Source organism: Rana temporaria, chromosome 6, assembly GCF_905171775.1.
Source record: "Rana temporaria chromosome 6, aRanTem1.1, whole genome shotgun sequence".
Taxonomy (NCBI): Eukaryota; Metazoa; Chordata; class Amphibia; order Anura; family Ranidae; genus Rana; species Rana temporaria.
This window is the reverse complement of record NC_053494.1, coordinates 26,680,416-26,703,053: the sequence shown is the minus strand read 5'-3', so window position 1 is coordinate 26,703,053 and position 22,638 is coordinate 26,680,416. Positions and strand designations below refer to the sequence as shown.

Sequence of the window (22,638 nt, the reverse complement as noted above, 5' to 3'; positions counted from 1 at the left end):
ATACGCCATATTCTTTCCTTTATTTTCCCCACAAACTTGAAGTTACCTATTAAAATAAGGTATGGTTTTACTAATGCTGGCCATACACTATACGAAAAAAATCGGCCAAACCCATTATCAAAAAGCAAACGTTAGTGCCATCATGTAATGACCGATAAAACAATTTGGTTCGTTTTTTTTTACATATACCTAATGCAGACAGGAAACACATTAACCTTTCAATTTATCATTTGGCAGAACATTTCCAAACTTGTCCTTCGTTTTTTTCAGCTCAAAAAGGTCCCAACAATTATCAATTTTGTGCCCATTAACTGTTCGAAAAAACGAACAAACTGTCTAAACGACCAAATTTTGGCCGATTTTTTCCATATAGTGTATGGCCAGCATAAGAACGTATACCTAAAGAGGACCTGTCAGAAATCGGCATCTGTAACAATCTGAATCTCCACTCCTGAATTGTTATAATAGCAAAGCCTTTCCGCTCTAGAGACTGGTTTTGATTAGCTTTTATTTTCTCCCCGTCAGGCTGCAAGGTGCTCCCTTTTCGCCTTCCTGAGGTCAGTGCTGAAACTGGAAACTATTATTCAACAAAAAACAGCAACTCTAGCACACCAACAGTTCCGACAGCGCCGGTCGAAAAAAAAAAGTGTACTAACCATGCAAGGTTAGTCCAGCGATCTCCCCCACTGAGCTGTTGTGTTCCGACAGGGGGACAGCCCCCCCACCAAAACAGTCCGATCAGTGCTCTCTGCCATTGGCAAAGAGCGTTGCTCGGGGGTCAGCCAGCTACTGGTTTTCCAGCATGCACATGGGCAGAATGTTGGCGTTTTTTTTTTTTGGAACCGGTAAATGTTTCGACGTTCTACCCGTTTGTACGGCGGGGCTAAAGTGTCACCAGCCATGAGCTCAGGTGGGAGATAAGTCAGCCCCCAAGGACGCTTTAAGCCTGACATTCTTGCTCTGACAGGGAGAGAATTAAGATGAACAAACAGGCTGATCCCTAGGAGATAAGACTGCATTATTATAACCATTTTAGAGCAACGATCTAGATTATAACACATGCCCCTCCTGACTGACACTCTAACTCAATCAGGCTGCCGAGTTATCATTTCAAAAGATCCAACTGTTCAACTGGGGCCCCATCTTCCCCAACTGGAGTGCTGACATTTTTCTCCACTTCAGAATAAAAGTCTCTGTCTTTGGCTGACTGTAACCCAGCAGGGTGGATTGAAAGCCGAACCTTGTGCCAAGGGGCTCATGAGATCAGTTTGGGTCAACCCAACACACTGTCATTAAATGCTAGACAGACCACCGCTTTCTGGTGCCCGCTGTATTCTCTCTTGATCTCGCCGGTCTCTACACACCACAGCCGAGCCAGGTTATCGGACGATGCTGCAGGAGGAAACAGAAAATGTTACATTAAAACAAATATTTCTAGCTCTTTGTAATTACTAGAAAATATGAAACTAAAAAGTTGCTTTTCAGGTCAGCTATAGATTTAATAAAGAGGCTGCAACTAGAGTTGCACCAATACCACTTTAAGACCGAGTACAAGTACTGATACTTTCTCTAAGCCCCCCCAGTACTCACCGTTACCAATACTTTTTTTTTTTTTTTATGTCATGCAACAGTGCCACCTATATGTAGCACTGATGACCGTGTCAGTATTTTTATACAACGCTTTCTTTGTGTTGGGTTGGGGTGGACGGTGTCAGTCTTTTAATGTTTTTTTACAAGTTAACCTTTAAAAAATATATAAATTTAAATTATGTTTTATGAGCTCTGTTGGGGGCTTTGGTAAGATATCGGTGGTATTAACAGACCCCTGACATCTCCCTTTTGAGACAGAGAAAGGGACCAAGGACACAGATTCCCCAGTCCTTTTCTCTGTAGCCTCAGCTATACTGAAGATGAAGGGAGAGGAGACAGAGGCTCCTCTCCATTTATAAACGGAAGCATCACACAGTTTACGATGCTCAGTTATGAAGGGACAGGGTTACTGACTGTGGATTTATAAAAGGAAGGAGGTGGTAAATTACATATTTACTGGCTCCTTCCTCTGCTCTCCATCCTGACAGATCCAGGACAGAGGCGCATGTAGGGGGGGGGGGGGAGAGGAGCATGTAGGGCGGGGATATGCAATTAGCGGACCTCCAGCTGTTGCAGAACTACAAATCCCATGAGGCATAGCAAGGCTCTGACAGCCACGAGCATGACACCCAGAGACAGAGGCATGATGGGATTTGTAGTTTTGCAACATCTGGAGGTCCGCTAATTGCATATCCCTGAGTAGGGGAACACAGTCTGGGATGATTGGTGCAGTGGTGGGGGAGTTACAAGCATCAATCTTCCTGTATAGGATTTCAATAACAGCTAAAAGCCGCAGTGGATAAGCGCCTGTCAGCTACTTTATTGAAATCTCTACAGGAAGATCGGTGCTTGCAACCCCCCCCCCCCCCCCCCCATCATCATCCCTGACTGCCCAGGTATCGGATAAAGCATCGGTGCATTTGCCAAAGTACCAATCGTTAGACTACTCTTTCCATAAGTGACAAATTAAAGCCTATCAAAGGCTACTCTGTTCATATGGTGACAACCCTGCAGTGAGTTCACTGCAGAATGAAAAGAATGTTCACCCTTACAGTAAGTGGGAAAAAACATTTAATGGCTGAATCAATGAGTAAAGAGGCAGGCCATAAATTAAGCAATTTTCTTTTCTTCACTCCTGGGTTTAAAAAAAAACCCCCCCCCCCCCCCCCCTCGGTGCACTATTATTTGACAGAGAGGTTTCCAGGCCATCAAAATTGCTGCTGCTGTGTATAGCCAAATCACACAAAAGAAACCCTCATACAGGCTGACTGTACTAAAGTCAATCTATTGATCAACTTCAAAACAACCAGCCCAACCATAGATGGATCAAAATTCAGCCGGCTGCTAAACTTTTGCTCCGTACATGGCCGACTTAAAGCTTTGCTTCGGGGGCTACGAAAAACAAAGACTGCTGCAGTATTGCTTGCGATAGGCCGAATTATATATGTAATATTTTATTGTCGACGGTTCACTTTAAGCACATTAGATCTGTACCTGTAACAATGTACTGGGAGTCCCCAGAAAAGGCACAGTCCCACATCCAGCCTCTTGATGTCTCTCCGGGGTTATTACTCTTTATACTCAGCTCTGTCATCAGTGAGAAGTTAGAGGTCCTCCAGATCTTGCAGGTCTGATCAGCTGAGCATGTGGCCAGGAGTCTGAAAAAAAAACGTAAAGAAGCCCATCAAACCAGTGTCTACCTCAGGTAGAACCACCTTACCAGTGGCCACTGCCCTCGATGTCTACTAGGGCAAAATGCATTGTGAGGTCACCACACCGATAGCGACATTACCGAGGAGATACCAGCTGATCGGATGGTTATGAAACCGATACTGCTCTTGATTTACATTTATGCGAGTGTGCACTTTTTAATGCTTTGATAAAATCTTGGATTTGATTTAGTACAGAGAATGAGAATCATTCCTCTTGTATGTTAGTTACCTTTGGAGGCCTGATAAAGCGTTTGAAACGTTCCCAGTTACTTCCGTCACCGTTCTTGCTAGAGAGCAGTATAAGCATCTCCTCACCACCTGCGTTTTCTCTCCCAGTAATCATTGTGTTCCGCCAGCCATAAGGGGTCCCCCCCCACCCCGCCGGCAGAACACAATAGCACTGTGGGAGGCATTCCCCTATTAAAACAAACTGTTTTGATGGGGGGGGGGGTGGGGGGACCCCCAAGAGATCCTTTCACCCCTTTCTTGGATTTTTTTTGCTACAGCTCCTTAAGCATAAAAGAATGAGTTGTCTTGTAGAGAAAAGCCAACCTATGTCTGTAGTATGGTAACTGTACAATAATACTGGACCTTTCTGTACATCAGCTGACTATACACTTACGTGGAGTCTGGGCTGAATTTACATCGCAGCGCACATCGCTTGTGAGCCGGGATTTTGGTTTTGGGGATAAGTTGTGTCAGGTCTTCTCCGAGGCCTCCTGTCAAATTCCAAACAAAGCAGTTTCCCTGTAGGCAAGAGAAAGTTTTAGAGCGCCTATATAAAACTTATAAGAGACAAAAAGGCCACATGTATTAAAGTGCTTGAATGCCCACATCTAGAAAACCTAAAAGTCCGTACTGTAAGGGTTAACTGCTTGTTTATGTCTAAGGGACTTAAAGCGGAGGTTCGCCGGTAAAATGGTGTTTTTACCCTTAGATGTATGCTCATTTAGTCTAGGGGAATCGGTTTGTTTAAAAATCCGAGCATTACTTACCGTTGTAGAGGGCGATCTTCTCAGCCACTTCCGGGTATGGGCGTTCCTTCTTGATTGACAGTCTTCCGACAGGCTTCCGACGGTCGCATCCATCGCGTCACGAATTTCCGAAATTAGCCGAACGTCGGTGCGCAGGCTTCTTTCGAATACTCGTGACGCGATGGATGCGACCGTCGGAAGCCTTTCGGAAGACTGTCAATCAAGAAGGAACGCCCACTCCCGAAGACCCATACCCGGAAGTGGCGGAGAAGATCGCCTTCTACAACGGTAAGTAATGCTCGGATTTTTAAACAACAACCCGATTCCCCTAGACTAAATGAGCATACATCTAAGGGTAAAAGAGCAAAAACGGCCTTTATGGGTGAACTCCCGCTTTAAAAAGCAGTTCGACTTACCTGATCCTCCACTCCATGTTCTGGCAATGAACGGTTCCTCAGCTTTCCTTACATTCATTGCAGGCATATGGTCCTACATCAGTCTTGATGACATCAGAGGACCATAGACTGCTGGAGCACAGAGAAGAGGATGCAGAAACCCATCTAGCACTGCAGAGGAGTCTGCAGGAGCAGAGGATCAGGCAAGGCAAGCCATACATTATGCAATATTCTTTCCTTCAACCACAAATTGAAGGAAAGAAAATTGCTGAACTCCAGGGAACTTTCAAAAACTACCCATGTATTTGCTCTCTATACTGGTTCCTGGTGACCATTGTCATGGGACTCGGTGATGGGACCTGTTCTGGTGACAACTGTGAAAGGGGGCATTTATTGTTAAGTGTTAATCATTCCCTTCTCTATATAAAATGCAAACCGCTTAGTCTTTAAAATATACTTTAAATGATCGTTTCTGTTAAACACGTCCATAGCAGATACTCACTGAGCCATTGACGGCAGCCATGTAACTGGCATCGGGGTCAATATGGACGGCGTTCACAGCCGCGTCGGCCTCAGGAATCAGCTGTTCATTCTGGTCAGTTTTCAAGTCCCAGATGTGGATGGCACCGCTCTGATCTCCAACAATGAGTTCAGCCTGAAGAAAGACAGCAAATATTACAGTATACAACAACTGAATAAAATAGTGAGAGCTAAAAAGACCCAATGCTTATTAAAAAAAAAAATATATATAATATAATATATAATAAAATATATATTTTTTTTATTACAATTAGTGGGGTTGACAAGCAGCTGTGTTCCTCTCCCTCCCTGATGGGTCCACATACAGATGATTTGTCAAAAATGTTATATATATATATATATATATATATATATATATATATATATATATATATACACACACACACACACACACACACACACACACACATATATATTCTGAACCCCAGGAAGTGGCTGGGGATTCAGATTTTTCGCCCCCATTCCTTGCGTGCTAAGGCAGCTGCCCACTGCTGGCCCTGATCTCCAGCACTGCCCTCTTGGAAATTGGAAGCTGGCTTTTACTTTCTGATGAATCACAGTCAGCTCCTCACTACGCATGCCAGATTGCATGGAACGGGAAGACTGGTCCTGTAGCCTCCTGCATTGTGTAATGCATCCCAGGTGGGACAAGGCAATGTTATCCTCGCCAAGGTGAGTATTGAGCAAGAGGGAGGTACCCACCTAAAAAAAGCCTGCAATTCAGTTACAGGCTAGAGCATGGGTCTTCAAACTATGGCCCTCCAGTTGTCCAGGAACTACAATTCCCATGATGCCTAGTCATCCCTGTGAATGTCAGAGTTTTACAATGCCTCATGGGATGTGTAGTTCCGCAACAGCTGGATGGCCGTAGTTTGAGGATCCCTGGGCTAGAGGGTGGGAACAGCCATAGACGGATCAAATAAATTTGATACATTCATGGGCAGCTTTAGGGAGCAAAAGGGCCCTGGTACTTATGTGGCTATTAAATCTCCAGGGGTATTAGCACAGCTGTATAGTGATATGTGCAGCAAAAACTTCCCCTTTAGTTTTAATAGAGTAGAAAAAAATAAAAATAAAAAGTTGCCAGAATTTTCTGCTGCGTGAGAAATTTACCCAACTTCCTGATCACTAAAATTAAAATAATCTTTAGTAGAGCAGGGAAAGGCTAGAACCGTCAACTTTTTATTGTCATTTCCAATCTCACTTCCTGTTTTCATGACAATAAATGCCTGCTCTACAAAAACAAACAAAATAAAAATGTTCAATCGATAGATGGAGAAGTGCCCATGAATATGGATATGTTGCAAGTCAAACGTATGGCCTTGATAATATTTCTATAAAGTTGATGTAAATAAGTTCTGCCCTTTCTGGAGTTACACTTTAAAAATGACTCTTTAAGGACCAATATACATTGCAAAACAAGCAGGCATAGTGGCTTGTACAATTTGTGCAATACAACATACACCCCCGTTCTCTTCTGAATTACAGATAGAGATACACACAGCACGATACATAACAATGATGGTATTAATGCTCTATGAGGCTTCAGCACAAAAAGCACAAGGAGTTGGCTTTCCAGGAAGCTGCCCGAAGGTAATACACTTCTCTTCTGTTCATATACAAAGAGGCATTGTACACCATGAAATCTCCCACATAACAAGGTATCATTGTGTCTGCAGGCTTATCTGGTGTGCAACTCCCAGCCGCAGGCAGCTGACCTATCCGCGTCCAAAGAACACTTTTATACAGACTCCAAAGAGCATGTGCATAGAACGTCTACCCTCAGCATACTGGCCCATAATAATTTTTTTTTTTTTTTTTTTTTTTTTTTTTTTTTACACACACAGAAATAAATTAACATCTTGCTGCCCACATATCCCATATGCATGGGATTAAAGAGGTGGATGTTAATGTGTCCATGGGCGGCTGAGATATAAGTGCTGAGGGCACGTTCCCTGCAAGCTCCCAGCACAGTGACTGAGTGGTCATAGACAGCTCATGGTTTCTAGTAATGATTGGGCGCCTGTGAGACCGGTACCCCCTCATGTGACAGCCAATCACATGATCAGACAGCCCTTTCCACCCCCTGGTTATTAAACCTGAAAGTTAAAACTGATCACGTAAACACCTACTTATAGCTGGTTTGATAGTGCAAGCTAGTTTAAGTCCCTTCAATTCAGCTCAAGATTGTTAATTTTTTCTAGAACAGCACTTTCTGTTCTGCAGTGGCTCCTACTACTATCCCAATGGAGCCCCAGCAGCACGTGTGCGCCCCTAGGGTCTATATTGCTATGACTGACAGCCCAGCATTGTGCATGTGCCGATGGGAGACTTAGTTCTTTGGGTGGAAATGGAGGCAATAAGAGGGTGTGCAGTCCAAGGTGTATTATTACAAGAAGGGTAATAAAAACTTTTAGATGTGGAGTACATGAAAAATATTAACGTTTTTAGTTTCCAATATTTTTTATTAAAGCGGATGTGCCACGGGAAAAATATATTAAAAGCCAGCAGATACAAATACTGCAGCTGCTGACTTTTAATATAAGGACACTTACCTGTCCTGGAGTCCAGCGGTGATCGCAGCAGATGACGAGCCGATCGCTCGTCACCCTGCTGCTCCCCCCTCCATCCTCGGTGAGGGAACCAGGAAGTGAAGCGCTCCGGCTTCACTGCCCGGTTCCCTACGGCGCATGCGCGAGTCGCGCTGCGCCCGCCGATTGGCTCCCGCTGTGTGCTGGGAGCCGAGTGTTCCCAGCATACAACGGGGGACGGACGGGAAGGAAGGAAAAAACCCGTCCTTTGCCCGTATCGTAGGGCCGGAAGTGGGTGCAGATACCTGTCTGTAGACAGGTATCTGCACCCCCCTCCCCCCTGAAAGGTGTCAAATGTGACACCGGAGGGGGGGAGGGTTCCGATCAGCGGGACTCCACTTTAGAGTGGAGATCCGCTTTAAGTTTTCAAAAAAAAATTGAGGGGAGGGGTATACAAAGAAAATTGGGGGGGGGGGGGGAGAGAGGGGAAAAGCACTCACAGTCAGCATCTGGAGGGCCATTAAACAAATACAGATTATTGCAAGTTTACACATAACAGTTACATATCTTGTGTCCATGAGCACTCCCTCTAGGGCCATCCCCAAACAGGGATAACCGTCAACTTAGCACAGGATCGCCCAATTGGAGCGCTATCTAGGCCCAGGGGGCCAACATACAATGGCCCACTACAGCTGAATTGGTAACGTAACAGTAGTAGAGCAGAGAAGAAGGAAGAAGGAAGAAGAGGAAGAAGGAAAGATAGGAGAGGAGGAAAGAAAAGAGAGCAAGAGAAAAAAAAGGGATGGTGCATCCCCACCTTAATCCAAAAAGGTGAAAGCCCTAGCATCGATTCGGATCAATGAGCATTTGTGAGGTAAGCGATCCAGGGATCCCACACCTTGTCAAAAACTTTGACTTTATCATTCAGAATGGCTGACAACCTTTCGTTCACCATAATCCATGACAGTTTAGACTTCAAAAGACCAAAAGGGACAGTGGAGGATCTCCATGACTTGGCGATGGAGATTCTGGCTGCCCCACAAATATAATATATATTCAAAGGAAAACTAACCCACGATGTATGTATGTATGTATGTATGTATGTATGTATGTATGTATGTATGTATGTATGTATGTATGTATGTATATATATATATATATATATATATATACACACATATACATACACACACACACACAATCTCAAATACCCATTACTACTGTGTTTCCCATTACTACTGTGTTTCCCCCTGAAAAGAAGCTCTACTGTAATTTTCGGGGAGGGCGGCAGTTTAGTTTAAAGTGGTTGTAAAATTCTAAAATGCACTGTATCACAGTAGTAAACTGTAATCTACAGAATATGTGATAAATACCCTTGTTACAGCGCCGTACAGTGCTCAGCTGATAGTGGTAGTTCCCCATTTGCTGTGCCGGATAAATCGATACCCAATATGTGAAGCCAAACACACAGGTGAAGTATATTTATGAGATCAGATTTACCTGCCAAAGTCCTGATGTATGATAAGAATAGCATGTTAATGATACAAGTACCTGATTGGGATGGAGGAAAACGCAGTTGATTGGAGCGTTCACCTGGAAAATTCGCTGGCACTGAAGGTTGCGGGACCTGCATTATACAATGACAGCACATGTACGTGGGTAAGCAAGTGCTCTTTGGGCACTACACAGAATGAAGTCATACAATTCAGAATCCCAGAAGAGACCGTACAGCCCAATGAGAGGTTCACTCAAAGCAGAAAATATGTGAGCTGGTGCACAGCTGCCACCCTATAGCTAAAAGAATTAAATAAAAACTGCTATGGGGTGGATGGCAAGCAGTTAAAGGCAAAAGTCCTGCCTAATGATGAACAAAATAAGATACATATCATTTTCCAAAACACACTTTTTACACCACCTTTATAGATTCGGGGACCTGGATGAAAAAAAAAGTGACAATTTGGGGTCACCCCTTTCAGCTTACACCTGTGCCACTTCATATATTCTGACCCTCTCGGGGCGCCGTTTGAGTTGTCTGCTTTTGCCCCGTTATGCCCTCTCAGCTCCTGGTTGTGAAGTTTCTTGGCTGGTCTATGTTTTGCATGGCCATACCACCATTGCGCAGATGTATATGTAGGTTTGTGGGCTAAATGTATATATTTGGGGGGGGGGGGGGGGTCTCATGTTCTATATTTGCCCACATGTTATGTTCCCACACTTTCTTTAGATCATTGATATAGGATTGCCTTTCTTATTTATAGATGATCGCTACGGTTTTGCTCCTGATGAGTGGCCAAAAAGCCCCCAAAACGCGTAGAGATCATAACTACCGATATGTGTATATATTCATCAACCTCTTATGGATGTTCCTTTTAACTTATTTCATCTTTTGTTCATTTTCAATAAATGACACTTCAGTAGGTCATTAATCTGTACAGGTATCAACTGCAATGTGTGTATATATGCATCAACTACTCCATGTATCTGTAAATATGATATGTCCTTGTTGGAATGTTAATTATTGTGCAATATCTGGTTCGAATGTAAAAAAATTGATATATAGCAAAATGCATAAAATATGAAATTATATGAAAATTTGAACCAATTAAAGGCTGTCTTTTATCCAAGTTATCCATTTTCTTCATGCAAAGTCCCACCCCCTGTCTTTTTTTAAAATACATCCTTTGCTAGCTACAGGAGCCTCTCCCCCAGGCCCATCTGCCAGAAAGTGAACCTTTTACCCATGTTCAACCATTCCTGTTATGACTCAAAAAAACTGTAATCTTTTGATGCCTCGTATTCTGTTTTTTCTTATTATTAAAGCGACGCAGTGCCGAATCGCAAAACCTGGCCGGGTCCTTTAGCTGCATTTTGGTCCGGGGCTTAAAGCGGATGTGCCATGGGAAAATATTAAAAGCCAGCAGCTACAAATACTGCAGCTGCTGACTTTTAATATTAGGACACTTACCTGTCCTGGAGTCCAGCGCCGATCGCAGCAGAGGAGGAGCGATCGCTCGTCTCTCTGCTGCTCCCCCCGCCATCCTCAGTGAGGGAACCAGGAAGTGAAGCGCTGCGGCTTCACTGCCCGGTTCCCTAGGGCGCATGCGCGAAACTTTGAGGTCAGGTAATGTTGGATGAGAAGACCTGACTAGCAATTGTCATTCCAATTCAGCCTGAAGGTGTTTAGTTGGGTTGATGTCAGGGCTCACCGAAGGCCACTCAAGCTTTTCGACACCACACTCAAACTGAACCCTGGGCTCAATTCACTAGGAGTTAATCTGGAACTAAAAAGCTAATTTTTTTAGTTTTGGATAGAGTGGAGAGAGATTAGAACACCTTTTCAGTTTTTTTTTTTGCCGTCTGTGCCCCCATTAAAGCGGAGCTCCACCCTAAAGTGGAACTCCCGCTGATCGGAACCCTCCCCCCTCCGGTGTCATATTTGACACCTTTCAGGGGGGGGGGGGGGTGCAGATACCAGTCTAAAGACAGGTATTTACACCCACTTCCGGCCACACAGTCTCGGGCAGACGTCACCTCCCGTTAAACCCCCCCCATTGTGTTCTGGTAACATTCGGATCCCAGTACACAGCGGGAGCCAATCGGCAGGCGTAGCGCGACTCGCGCATTCTCCGTAGGGAACCGGGCAGTGAAGGCGGAGCACTTCACTTCCTGGTTCCCCCGCCATCCTCGGTGAGGGAACCAGGAAGTGGGGGCAGCAGAGTGACGAGCAATCGCTCGTCCTCTGCTGCGGACGGCGCTGGACTCTAGGACAGGCAAGTGTCCTAATATTAAAAAAAGTCAGCAGCTGCAGTATTTGTAGTTGCTGGCTTTTAATATTTTTTTTTCAGCGGACATCCGCTTTAAAGCGGAGGTTCACCAGTAATATGCTCTTTTTACCCATAGCTGGATGCTCATTTAGTCTAGGGGAATCGGCTAGTTGTTTTAAAATCCGAGCATTACTTACCGTTGTAGAGGGCGATCTTCTCCGCCACTTCCGGGTATGGGTCTTCGGGACTGGGCGTTCCTTCTTGATTGACAGGCTTCCGACGGTCGCATCCATCGTGTCACGATTTTCCGAAAGCAGCCGAACGTCGGTGCGCAGGCACAGTATAGAGCCGCACCGACGTTCGGCTTCTTTCGGCTACTCGTGACGCGATGGATGCGACCGTCGGAAGCCTTTCGGAAGCCTGTCAATCAAGAAGGAACGCCCACTCCCGAAGACCCATACCCGGAAGTGGCGGAGAAGATCGCCCTCTACAACGGTAAGTACTGCTCGGATTTTAAAACAACTAGCCGATTCCCCTAGACTAAATGAGCATGCATCTAAGGGTATCAAAGGTTAAAACAACATTTATGGGAGAACCACCTCTTTAAGGAGATTCATCCTCTCCATTTATCCGGTTGACCATGATCAGTGAAAGTAAAAGAAAAATCACAAATTTTTGGTTGTCCCCAGAAAAGTAATAGGAGGGGAAATATTTCAATGGTGAGATAGAGAGATATTTTGCTGACGGTTCTACTTTTATTTTAACACAAATACTCCTGCAGTATTTAACTCAGGAATATGCAATTCACAAAAAAATTCATGTTACATACGACATAAGTCATTCTTTTATTTCGCGGTATTTAATGTGTGTTTTTGCTTTTATTATTATTACTGCAGACCAGCTAGACAAGCGATATTGGGAATTTAATGTAAAGAAAAAAAATTACCGCTTTTTAATTTGCAGCGTGGTAATTTTCTGTAAAATACAATCCAATATGGCAACCTGGAGGCGTTCGGCACACTGTTGGTGCACGGAAAGCCCCCAGATATGAAATTTCCTGCTTGTGTGATTGACTCACCGATTTCCTCAGAAGTCTGCACTATGACAAATCAGATTTTAGGAATCCTCTGCAACATAAATTAGATTTTTGGTGAGATACTAAGGGTTAGTTACATCTAAAAAAGGAATGCAGACCCTGCAACCTTCCACATTAGAACAATGAAAGCGCATCACCCGATTAATAATGGGAAAAAAAAAAACACTCCCAATCAGATTCACTCTGCGCACGGACATAATCAAACAGCTTTTTCTTTATAGAGCAGAAATGGGTAGGAATCTGCAAAGTTTGTTAAAACCCTTGCAATGTACACAGGTCACCCATAGGGGATTTTTTAATTTTGAGAAAGAAAAAGAATTGGGTCCCTTTCAGACAGGCGTTCCAATCATAGCCACATGCCAGTTTTTCATCGCAAACCTGATAAGGTGGTCCATTCATCCCTATGGACAGGCGGGTCTGTTCACACCTGTCTACCTCTGGGTCCGATCAGGCCCAACAAACACACACACACAAACTGTTCTCTTCTGTTTGGATGAAGCTGATCGAGGGCAACCGGGTATAAATGGACAGCAGGGTCTGTTTACTCCTCGCCACCCATAGATCAGAGCAGGGTCTGTCCCTATCTGGTCTGCAGATACTTCGTGGACACCGAGGCATCATCCACCTGCTCTCATTTTATCAGCGGGGAGGGGGGGGGGGGGGGGGAATCAGATCACAGGTGCCCCATGTAAAAGGGGCCTTACTCTAATTCTAGTACCTCAGGTCCCAGATCCGGGCCATGCAGTCCTCTCCTCCTGTGTACATCCAGCGTCCGTCTTCATGGAAACCCACCGATGTGATGTTCTTGCTGACGCCGTCATAGTTGATAACAGGATTCGGGTTGTTGGAGTTGAGATCATACATGCGGATGTGCTGATAACCTACAGAGGGCATACAAGTCAATGACCTACAAAACTAAAAATTTACACATTTTGAAATGTGTGTCTAATTTCAGAGTATCTGGTTATAAAGGAAATTTTGTTTTTGGGTGTGGTTAAACATTTACCAGTTATTCGCCAGAGCCATTTTCATATTTCAGCCTATTTAATTGGCAATAGAAGTGATAAATATATGGCAGGTAAAATAGGTATTGAACACATGACCATTTTTCTATATTTCTTATGTGTTTCATGTCAATTGCACCCTTTCAGTAACACCACATGTATAAAAAATAAACTAGAGCTGCACGATTAATCGTTAAAAGATTGCAATTCAACACCCCACAAGAGCTTAATCCAGCATCTATATGCAAGTGCAGAGCAGTTCACTTGAACAGCCGGTGTTCCAACAAGCTGGTTCCTACTATCGATATGGTTCCGACGGAAAACTCCAAGCGGGAACAGCCGTTCGTCATCTGTAGACACGCTCGCTCCCGATGGCGGATTATACACTATAGTACACGCCGTTCTACAGAGAGGGCCAGCAAGGGGCGGATGTGGTATTGACCAGTGTTTTTTTGATTGGTTATTCACGCCGCTCTTTATAGCAAGGGGTGCATGTGATACAGCCCCTTGCTGTTGAGAGCAACGTGGATAACCAATCAAAAAAGCACTGCTCAAGCTCCATAGGTATTGGACGGAGGTCCTGGCTACGCTGAATTCGGTGTTCCAGACCAACGTTCCATTGGACCCACTGTGCTGCCTGCTGGGCATTCTTGAGGGGGCGATAACGGAGGAGACCACCAGAGTAGCATTTGCCAGGGCACTGTTTCAGGCGAGAAAGCTCATTCTCATACATTGGAAATCGAGAGAGCCTCCCTCGTCCAAGACATGGGTGCAACACATGGGTAGGACGCTCCTGATGGAAAAATACATCTACCAACACAGAGGGACCGCAGGGAAATTCTTTAAAATATGGGACCCATGGCTTGAGACACCAGGACTAAGCCCCCTGGAGTTGGTACAAGGAAGGCTGTTAGGAGGAGTGTAGGGGAGGAGATGGCCAACTGGGCCACGTATCTCGATACTTGGTATGGTACTGATCGGAGGGGGTGCGAAGGGCGGACTGGGAAGAGGAGTAGGCAAGACAGGTCCAATTGGTAGAGATGGAGTAGTGTATATGTGAAAAGATTTCATACCATACTGCTGTGACCGGATTTGTAAGCCTGTACAGTTTTGATGTTGCAATGCACGGTGTACAATGTTAGCATATGGTTTCTGTTTTCTTGACTGTATGTTATGTGAGCAATAAAAACCTTTTTGATTAAAAAAAAAAAAAAAAAAAAAAAAAAAAAAAAAAAGCACTGCTCAATATCACGTCCGCCCCTTGCTGTGTAGAGCGGCGTGTACTAGTGTATAAGCAGTCTTCAGGCAGCTGGAGCGAGCTTGTCTAAGCCGATGATCAGCTGTTGAGGCGCGGAGACTTCCGTGGCCTCCTACTGCGCAGACGAGGCAGGAACCATATCGATGGAGGAACCAGCCCGACAAGACACCGGCAATGTTTATCAACAAAATTGTGTAGCCCTGAAAAGACAGATACAAAAGAAACATGGTGTCTTTCCGTTTCTTTATTTACAGATCAAAAGGGATGAATTTCAGTCTGCAAATGAAATCGGTTTAAAGCAATTGTGAAGTCATTTTTTTTTTTAAAATTGTTCCTGTTTACCCCTTATTAACCCTTGATTTATTCTAATCAGCCTTAACTCATTCTCCTTCTCCATTTAAATTATTTTCCTGACAATTTTTTTTATAAACCATATGATGAGATGACGTAGATATACGTGATCTCGCCCAGCAGAGCTGACCTGCCGCGATAAAACTGCGGCGGCTGGTCGGCAAGCGGTTAAAGTGTTACTAAATGCACAACAGAAAAAATCAGTCTGTATATGCATTAAAGCAGGATTGTTATACTCACTGTGGAACCCAAGGGGTTAATACTTTGCATGGTGTAAAAAAGGCTGTTTGATCCTGTTTTCTCTGATCCTTCCCTTCTTTTACTGTCCCCAGAGCCTTGAGGGCACTCTGCATATGCTCAGTTTTGCGTGTTGCTAGAGAATTTTTTTTTCTTGGGAGAGTGCATGTGATCAGCACAGGGCCAATCAGCACTGTCCAGACAGAGGGTCAGGGTTCATGCAGCCTCACTCATAGGACAATCAGAGGATAATGAAAACTCCTCCTACAAGCTTTAACCAGACACCAATAGAAGTTACAAGACTGCTATATACTGCTGATAAGGGTCCTGGGTTTAGTAACACTTTAAATAAACATTTTGCATGTGTGTTTACACTACAAAAAATATGCACATCAACAAAGTCAGAAAAGAAAACTAGACAGGAAGAGCAAAAAGAGGTTACCTGCAGCCGCTATCATGCTCCGGTCGGGGGTCACCTCCAGAGAATTCACCTGCTAAGAATCAAAGTCAAGGAGGACAAAAATGTGGCAACAGTGGTTGGGAGGAACAAATCCCACAGGCTACGCCATACCACTCATTAGCTATATTAATGGAGAAGAAGAGGAATTCAACCTCTAATGTGGCCAATGATTCCTTTTATAGAGTTTCTCCAGAAAAGAGTCAAACTCCTTCCACACGCTCTGTGGAAAGAGTTTGCAAGAGCCAGTGGTGCTGTGATGTTTTTAGGAAGCCATGTACAGCACTCTGCTGGCCCCTCCCACTATCAGCCTGTGTTGCATGGGGAATCACAGACACACAGTAATGAGATCACTGGATATAAAATAAGGTATGTAATGAAAATAAAAGATAGGGGGGTGGCTGGTATGTCCTTATTAGATAAGGCACCTCATGCCTTATCTAACCTGGCATGACAGGTATGTAATGAAAACAGAAAGGTCTTATTTAAAGGGGTTGTAAACCCTTGTGGTTTTTCGCCTCAATGTATGCTATGCATGAAGGTGAAAAACCTCTTGCAGTGTAGCAGCACCCCAGTGCCCCCGTTTTACTTACCTGAACTCACTCTGTCTCACGCCAGGGACAGGCACACCAGCTCTACCCAGTGTCTCATGCCCAGATTGACTAGATTAATAGCGGCGCAGCCATTGGCTTCCACTACTGTCAATCAAATCCAATGATGTGGGCGGGACCAAGTTCTGATGTCTGTGTCAATAGACGCAGAAGCAGGGCACGGGAGCGCGCCCGACAGGTGTCCCGAGGAAGAACGCTTCTCCAATAGGGCACTTGGAGAAGCGTTGGAGCCAACACTGAGGGACTACAGGAGGATTGGGGCCACTCTGATTAACCAACCAACTGCACAGGAGGAGGCAAGATAGATACACAAAAATCTTTACAACCCCCTTTAAAAAAAACGCAATTAGCAGGCAAAGGAGGAACCAGAGAAGGGAAGATATAAGCAAATTAAACTTCAGCTTAAGGCCAGCCATATATGATGCAAATTTCTTTCCTGTAATCAAGGGTTGCAGGAAAAAAAACAAAATTGCACAATTCTCTCTCCCCCCCCCCCCCCATCAACACAGACAGTGCTGACATAGGAAGCCCCTCCTGTCGAGCAATTGTCCCCGCCAGGAAAAGACAGTGATTAACGCTAGCAGCCGCTAGTGATAATTGTAAAAGAAACCAGCAGGCTGGTTGAACGATCAACTTGGTACTGTACAGTCTGCCCATTAATGTTTCGAATCTGCCGATTCCTGCAGCACCAGCCAAGATTGGAAACCGCGTATGGTCGGGCTTATTCTAGTTACCGCTCTTTCTGTACAGTTAATCTACTGGAAAGGATACAGAGTCTTGATGCTGCACTGTGCGGGTACAGATGCCACTGTGGGCTTGCCAAAATCGTACAGTGTGGTCATATCCGGCTGTGGCAAGGATGACGGGGTCACTACCCACCGTGCCCTGAGAGGAGTTCATCATGTTTCCTAAAAAAAAAAAAAAAAAAGGGGTAAATGGAAAAAAAAAATTAAAAATTAAAACAAAACCATGCAAGAATGAATATGTATAATGAACACAAACCACTGTAAATGAAGCTGGATTTTCCTAATCCCGGTTATTTCTCTTAGATAAGCCAGCATGCAAGTTCTCCCTCTTCCTATCCGATAGGCTAAACATAGTACACACACACACACACACACACACACACACACACACACACACACACACACACACACACACACACACACACACACACACACACACACACACACACACACACACACACACACACACACACACACACACACACACACACACACATTGACTCCAAGCAAATCCGCAGTGGGTAGCATGCCATGACTTCCAATGCTGCTCTGCAAATACACAGATGTAGTTCATCCCCCACTCCATCTATGCATCTATTGATAAATCTTATATACAGCAGACCACCTGAGCTCCTCTCTCTGATGAGTTTACCTGCTAATGGACATATACAAATAAGGGAGGTGCTCAGATGGTCTGCTGTACATTGAATACATCAATAAAACACGTTATGGCTTCGGATCATTTCTCGGGCGAATTGGCAAGTCCAAGAAACACCGGTGAGTAGGGAGGGGTGCCCGCTGCCGCAACTTCAAAAACCGTTCCAGCAGCTCATGGGCCACTCGGACTGGTTTCCTGAGAAACCCGTTTTGCGGTCAGCAAGTGGTTAAAGAATAAGCTTATCTTTCATAAAGGATGAGTTCACCTTTTTAGAACATGTTCACTCATATTCAGGGTGTAACTTGTTCCTAAATCAACAACCCCCACCCACTGTTGTGACAGCAGGTCCCTGCACCCATTGTCACAATATAAAAAGCGCAGATAAAAATAAATAAATAAAGCAAACGTTTATCAGTTGTTAGAGAGGGACAGCCGTGTCTTCAACAACTGTCAGTGGGGTTCCCCTGTTGACAGCTGAAATGCAAAAGAAGTCCTGCCAATTGGAGCGGTCAGTGAAATTGTGGCCGGAACTCCGCTTTAATTTACTCCAATCAGCCATGTTTCATGTGTGTGTAAAGGCAGGTGTTCCATTTGTGCCCTCTGTTCAAAAGTGCCCACCATGCATGTGCAGAATGGAAGAGTACTCCGGAGCAAAGTTATAGCGCATGCGCACATCGTAGGAGCCTTTTTTCGACAGGAGATACCATTTGACTGGCACAATTTAATGCTATGCAAACAGCGGAGGGACACTGCATTTGTCATTGTGCCTCGCTGCTGTGCAGTGGGTTTACAGCAAAGCAAAATCTGCCATCTACGGTGACCCTCCACTCTTTGCATAGCATAAAATTGTGCCCGTGAAATGGCATCTTCCGTCGAAAAAAAAGAAAAGGCTCTTACGATATGCGCATGCTCTATGGTGACGTCACACCAGCTGATCGGCAAATCAGCTGGAATGCTCTTCCGTTCTGCGCATTCACAAATCGATAGAACACAGGCACCCCGATACTTTTAGTAATAGAGTGTATGTATAGAACAGTTGACCCTTGAAAGTCCTTGAAATAAGGATGGATGCTCACGTGCAGAAACGTATAGGTTATTATGAGAGTTACAGTATGTCTAATCAATGAACTAGCGGAAACGGCAAGTCCAAAAAACAGCGGCGAGTAGGGAGGGCCCGCTCCCGCCAATTTAGAAACAGTTCGTGGCTCATGGGCCACTCGGACTGGTTTCCTCAGAAAGCCATATTGCGGTCCGCAAGTGGTTAAAGAATAAGCTCATCTTTCATAAGGAAAAGTTCACTTTTCATAATGTCATTTACAGTGGAACCTTACCATACCATTATTTCCCAAAAGTCCCTTCAGGCTAGCAGTGGGAATACACAACCCGTCACCCAGTTATGTGTTCATTCCAAAATGCTTAGGGCCCCAGGCTGCCAAAAATGACATGTCACATTAAAGTTGAGAAGCAGGGGGGGGGGGGGGGGCGCAGCCGACAGTGACATGTCACACTAAAGATTACAGTTGAGAAGCGGGGGGAGGGGGTGTTCTGCTGTCGGAAATTACATCTTACATTAAAGTGAAAAGCGGGGGTTCCGACTTCTTACCTCTTCTCCCATGCAGCCAGCGAGTTAAGAAGCAAGGCGAGGGGCCAAAAATAACTTCTCACCAGGCGGGGCCTCTAGTAATTTGGGGAGCCCTCCACATCTTTGCGGGGCCCTAAGCGGTTTGCATAGTGAGCCTATATAGGGCGGATCGGCCCTGCTTCCGGGTTACTAGATCTGAGACCCGAATGAAGCATCGGCTTTGTTCGGGTCTTCAGCCAGCGGATGTGCCGGCTGGTTGCTCAGGCCCCCCGGCGTGACAGGAGAGCCCAGGCAAGCAGCAGAAGGGTGAGGGGGACATAACCTCCTGCTGCTTGTAATAACAACCAAACGGCTGCTGAGCCTCATCGGTTATTACAATAAAGCCGCCTGTCCGCTCTAATGAAAGGTACCGTGTTGATGCATCACCCTGGTAAAACCCAGTACGTTTGTAACCAATACACAAAAAAAAAAAAAAAAAAAAGAAGTAGTAAATATCGGCCGCACTGATAATCAGTCAATCCCTACTCCATGTAGTCTCATACACCCAAAATGCGCAGCATTTTCCAATGCATGGGGGTGCCGTTAATGCATCACCAAAAGAGTGGCGTTTTGCTTGTGCGTCAGGGAATGTGCGCGACTTACAACATTTTCATACCTGCTGCAGTGTGACGCTAGGCTGGGGGTCCTGTAGGCTCCATTCACACCTTTGCGTTTTGGGAACGTGCGCAGAAATGCGAATTTTTGTGCATATTCCCGGAAACGCACCAAAAATGACATTATTTCTTAATGATGCCCCAAAACGCAGCTAGCAGGCACACGTTTTGCCACAAAATGTTGAAATAATAATAACTCATTACAAACACGCACGAGGCTCACTGATAAAAACAGGTGCAGGAGCTACTTTGGCGCTGTTGTCAGACGTAGGACATCCCAAGTGCGACAAAACTGCACAGGTGTGAACGGGGCCTTAGGTAACCCGCATGGGCAACGCACAGAGCCATTCTTCCACAATGCCAAATAACTGTCTGAAACCGACCTCCACCTGGGAGCCCGGGGGGCCCCTTCCTGCTAGACCCCCCCCCGGATGTCCCTGGAATCCCCCCACACTGTGAAATAATGGAGGGGTCAGATGGCCCAGTATGCAGGCAGGAAGAGTTTACTATAAGAGTGAAAGGGGGGGGCTAGAAACTGCAATGCAAGCATTCTATGGCCTTTCAGCTAATGGAGGAACCATAAGTCCCAGCGTGTTGGGAGGGATCCCTTGTAGTCTGAGGATCGCCCCCAGTCTCACCTCTCTTGCAGTGTTGTCTTCCTCTCCAGCTGGCCTCGCAACAACACGTCGCATCCAATGACATCATCATAGCGTCTCCGTCACTAGAGCACACAGCCGCCTGCACAGGGGCCGCCATTTTGTTGTAGTCCAACCCTCTTCCCTCCACCCTCCTTATAAATACGAGACTAGAAAGTGGGCATATGAGTGGGGAGGAGCTATGCTAAAATATAGTCAGGGAACACATACCTTGCCAGTTGCCAGTATCTAATAAATAGAAAAAAAAAAGCTTCCCCCTCCCTACAGTCACAACAATCTGGCATGGCTACATAATAATGATGGTTAACCAAATTCCATCCTGGCCATTTCTGACACGTCGCTCCTACATGTAAAAATCTACTTTTTTTTTTAACTAGAAAATTACTTAGAACCCCCAAACATTTTATATATATGCGCTGCGTGCTTTGCTCTGGGTGCTTTGCGCCACGTGCTCTGTGTGCACTCTGCGCTGTGTGCTCTGCGCTGCATGCTCTGCAGTGTGTGCTCTGCTATGTATGCACTGCAATGTGTGCTCTGTTCTGCATGCTCTTCTCTGTGTGTTCTGCGATGCGTGCTCTACGATGTATGCATGCTCTGCTCTGCCATGTTTGCTGTGCTGTGTGTGCTCTGCGATGTGTGCTCTATTCTGTGTGCTCTGCTGTGTTTGCACATGTGTGCCCTGCATGCTCTCCTCTGTCTGGTCTGTTATGTGTGCTCTGCGATGTATGCATACTCCGCTCTGCAAGGTTTGCTGTGCTGTGTGTGCTCTGCGATGTGTGCTCTATTCTGTGTGCTCTGCTATGTTTGCACATGTGTGCCCTGCATGCTCTTCTCTGTCTTTTCTGTTATGTGTGCTCTGTGATGCATGCTCTGCAGTGTGTGCTCTGCGATGTATGCTCTGCAATGTGTGCTCTGTTCTGCATGCTCTTCTCTGTGTGTTCTGCGATGTGTGCTCTGCGATGTATGCATGCTCTGCTCTGCCATGTTTGCTGTGCTGTGTGTGCTCTGCGATGTGTGCTCTATTCTGTGTGCTCTGCTGTGTTTGCACATGTGTGCCCTGCATGCTCTCCTCTGTCTTTTCTGTTATGTGTGCTCTGTGATGCGTGCTCTCCTCTATAGGCTCTTCCCTGTACAATGTGTGCTCTGCGATGTGTTAGTGAAATGAATGTTTTCTTATAATGAGTGCTCTGTGTTCTCTTCCTCAGCTGTGGGTCATGATTTTGCACCATTAACAGCAACACCAACTGTATATTTCTCCCCCTCCTCCCTTTTACATCAGGATTGCTGCTTTTATATTCCCATTTTTCTCTATTGTAACTCAGAAGCATGCACAATACGGCCTCGAATCTCCGCCCTACGCATGCGCAGTGTTGCCACGAAAAATACGATCCATAGTACGCATGCGTCGTATTCCCGTTCCGACGCATGCGCAGACCCGGCAAAATCCTCCCCTAGTATGTATGCTTCAGATTCCCCAATAACACAAAAATCCTCCTGCGCGTTGGTGTTTCGCCAAGACCGGGTAATGCAGTGTAGTCTCACGGCAAAGTCTATAGTCTTGCAGCCCTCCACAGAACAAAGGGTGTTCATATGGCTAAAAACAAAGAAAAGATAGGAGGGCGCACCGACCTAGTGCATTACCACTTAAATTTTTTATTAAAGCGGGGGTTCACCCCAAATTTTTTTTTTTATTTTACACACATTAGAGCCAGCATACTAAGGGCATTTACATTCGGCGTTTTTTTGTTTTTTTTCCCCTCTGTACATACCTTTATATTGTTTTTCTCCAGGGCTTCCGGGTTCCGATGACTGCAGGACTAGGC

General features: G+C 45.2%; 1 protein-coding gene across 1 annotated transcript; it reads right to left on the bottom strand.

Moving 5' to 3' along the window:
- Nucleotides 1-703: 703 nt before the first annotated feature.
- On the bottom strand, nucleotides 704-20,932 carry MLST8 (MTOR associated protein, LST8 homolog). The gene is made up of 9 exons (XM_040356499.1): nucleotides 20,798-20,932; nucleotides 17,292-17,428; nucleotides 15,895-15,946; nucleotides 13,321-13,483; nucleotides 9,294-9,369; nucleotides 5,174-5,326; nucleotides 3,925-4,049; nucleotides 3,085-3,248; nucleotides 704-1,392 (listed from the first exon to the last, which is right to left on the bottom strand). The coding sequence occupies exons 1-9, from the start codon at nucleotides 20,913-20,915 to the stop codon at nucleotides 1,274-1,276; spliced, it is 1,107 nt and encodes a 368-aa protein (XP_040212433.1). The 5' UTR covers nucleotides 20,916-20,932; the 3' UTR covers nucleotides 704-1,273.
- Between the last annotated feature and the right edge of the window lie 1,706 nt (nucleotides 20,933-22,638).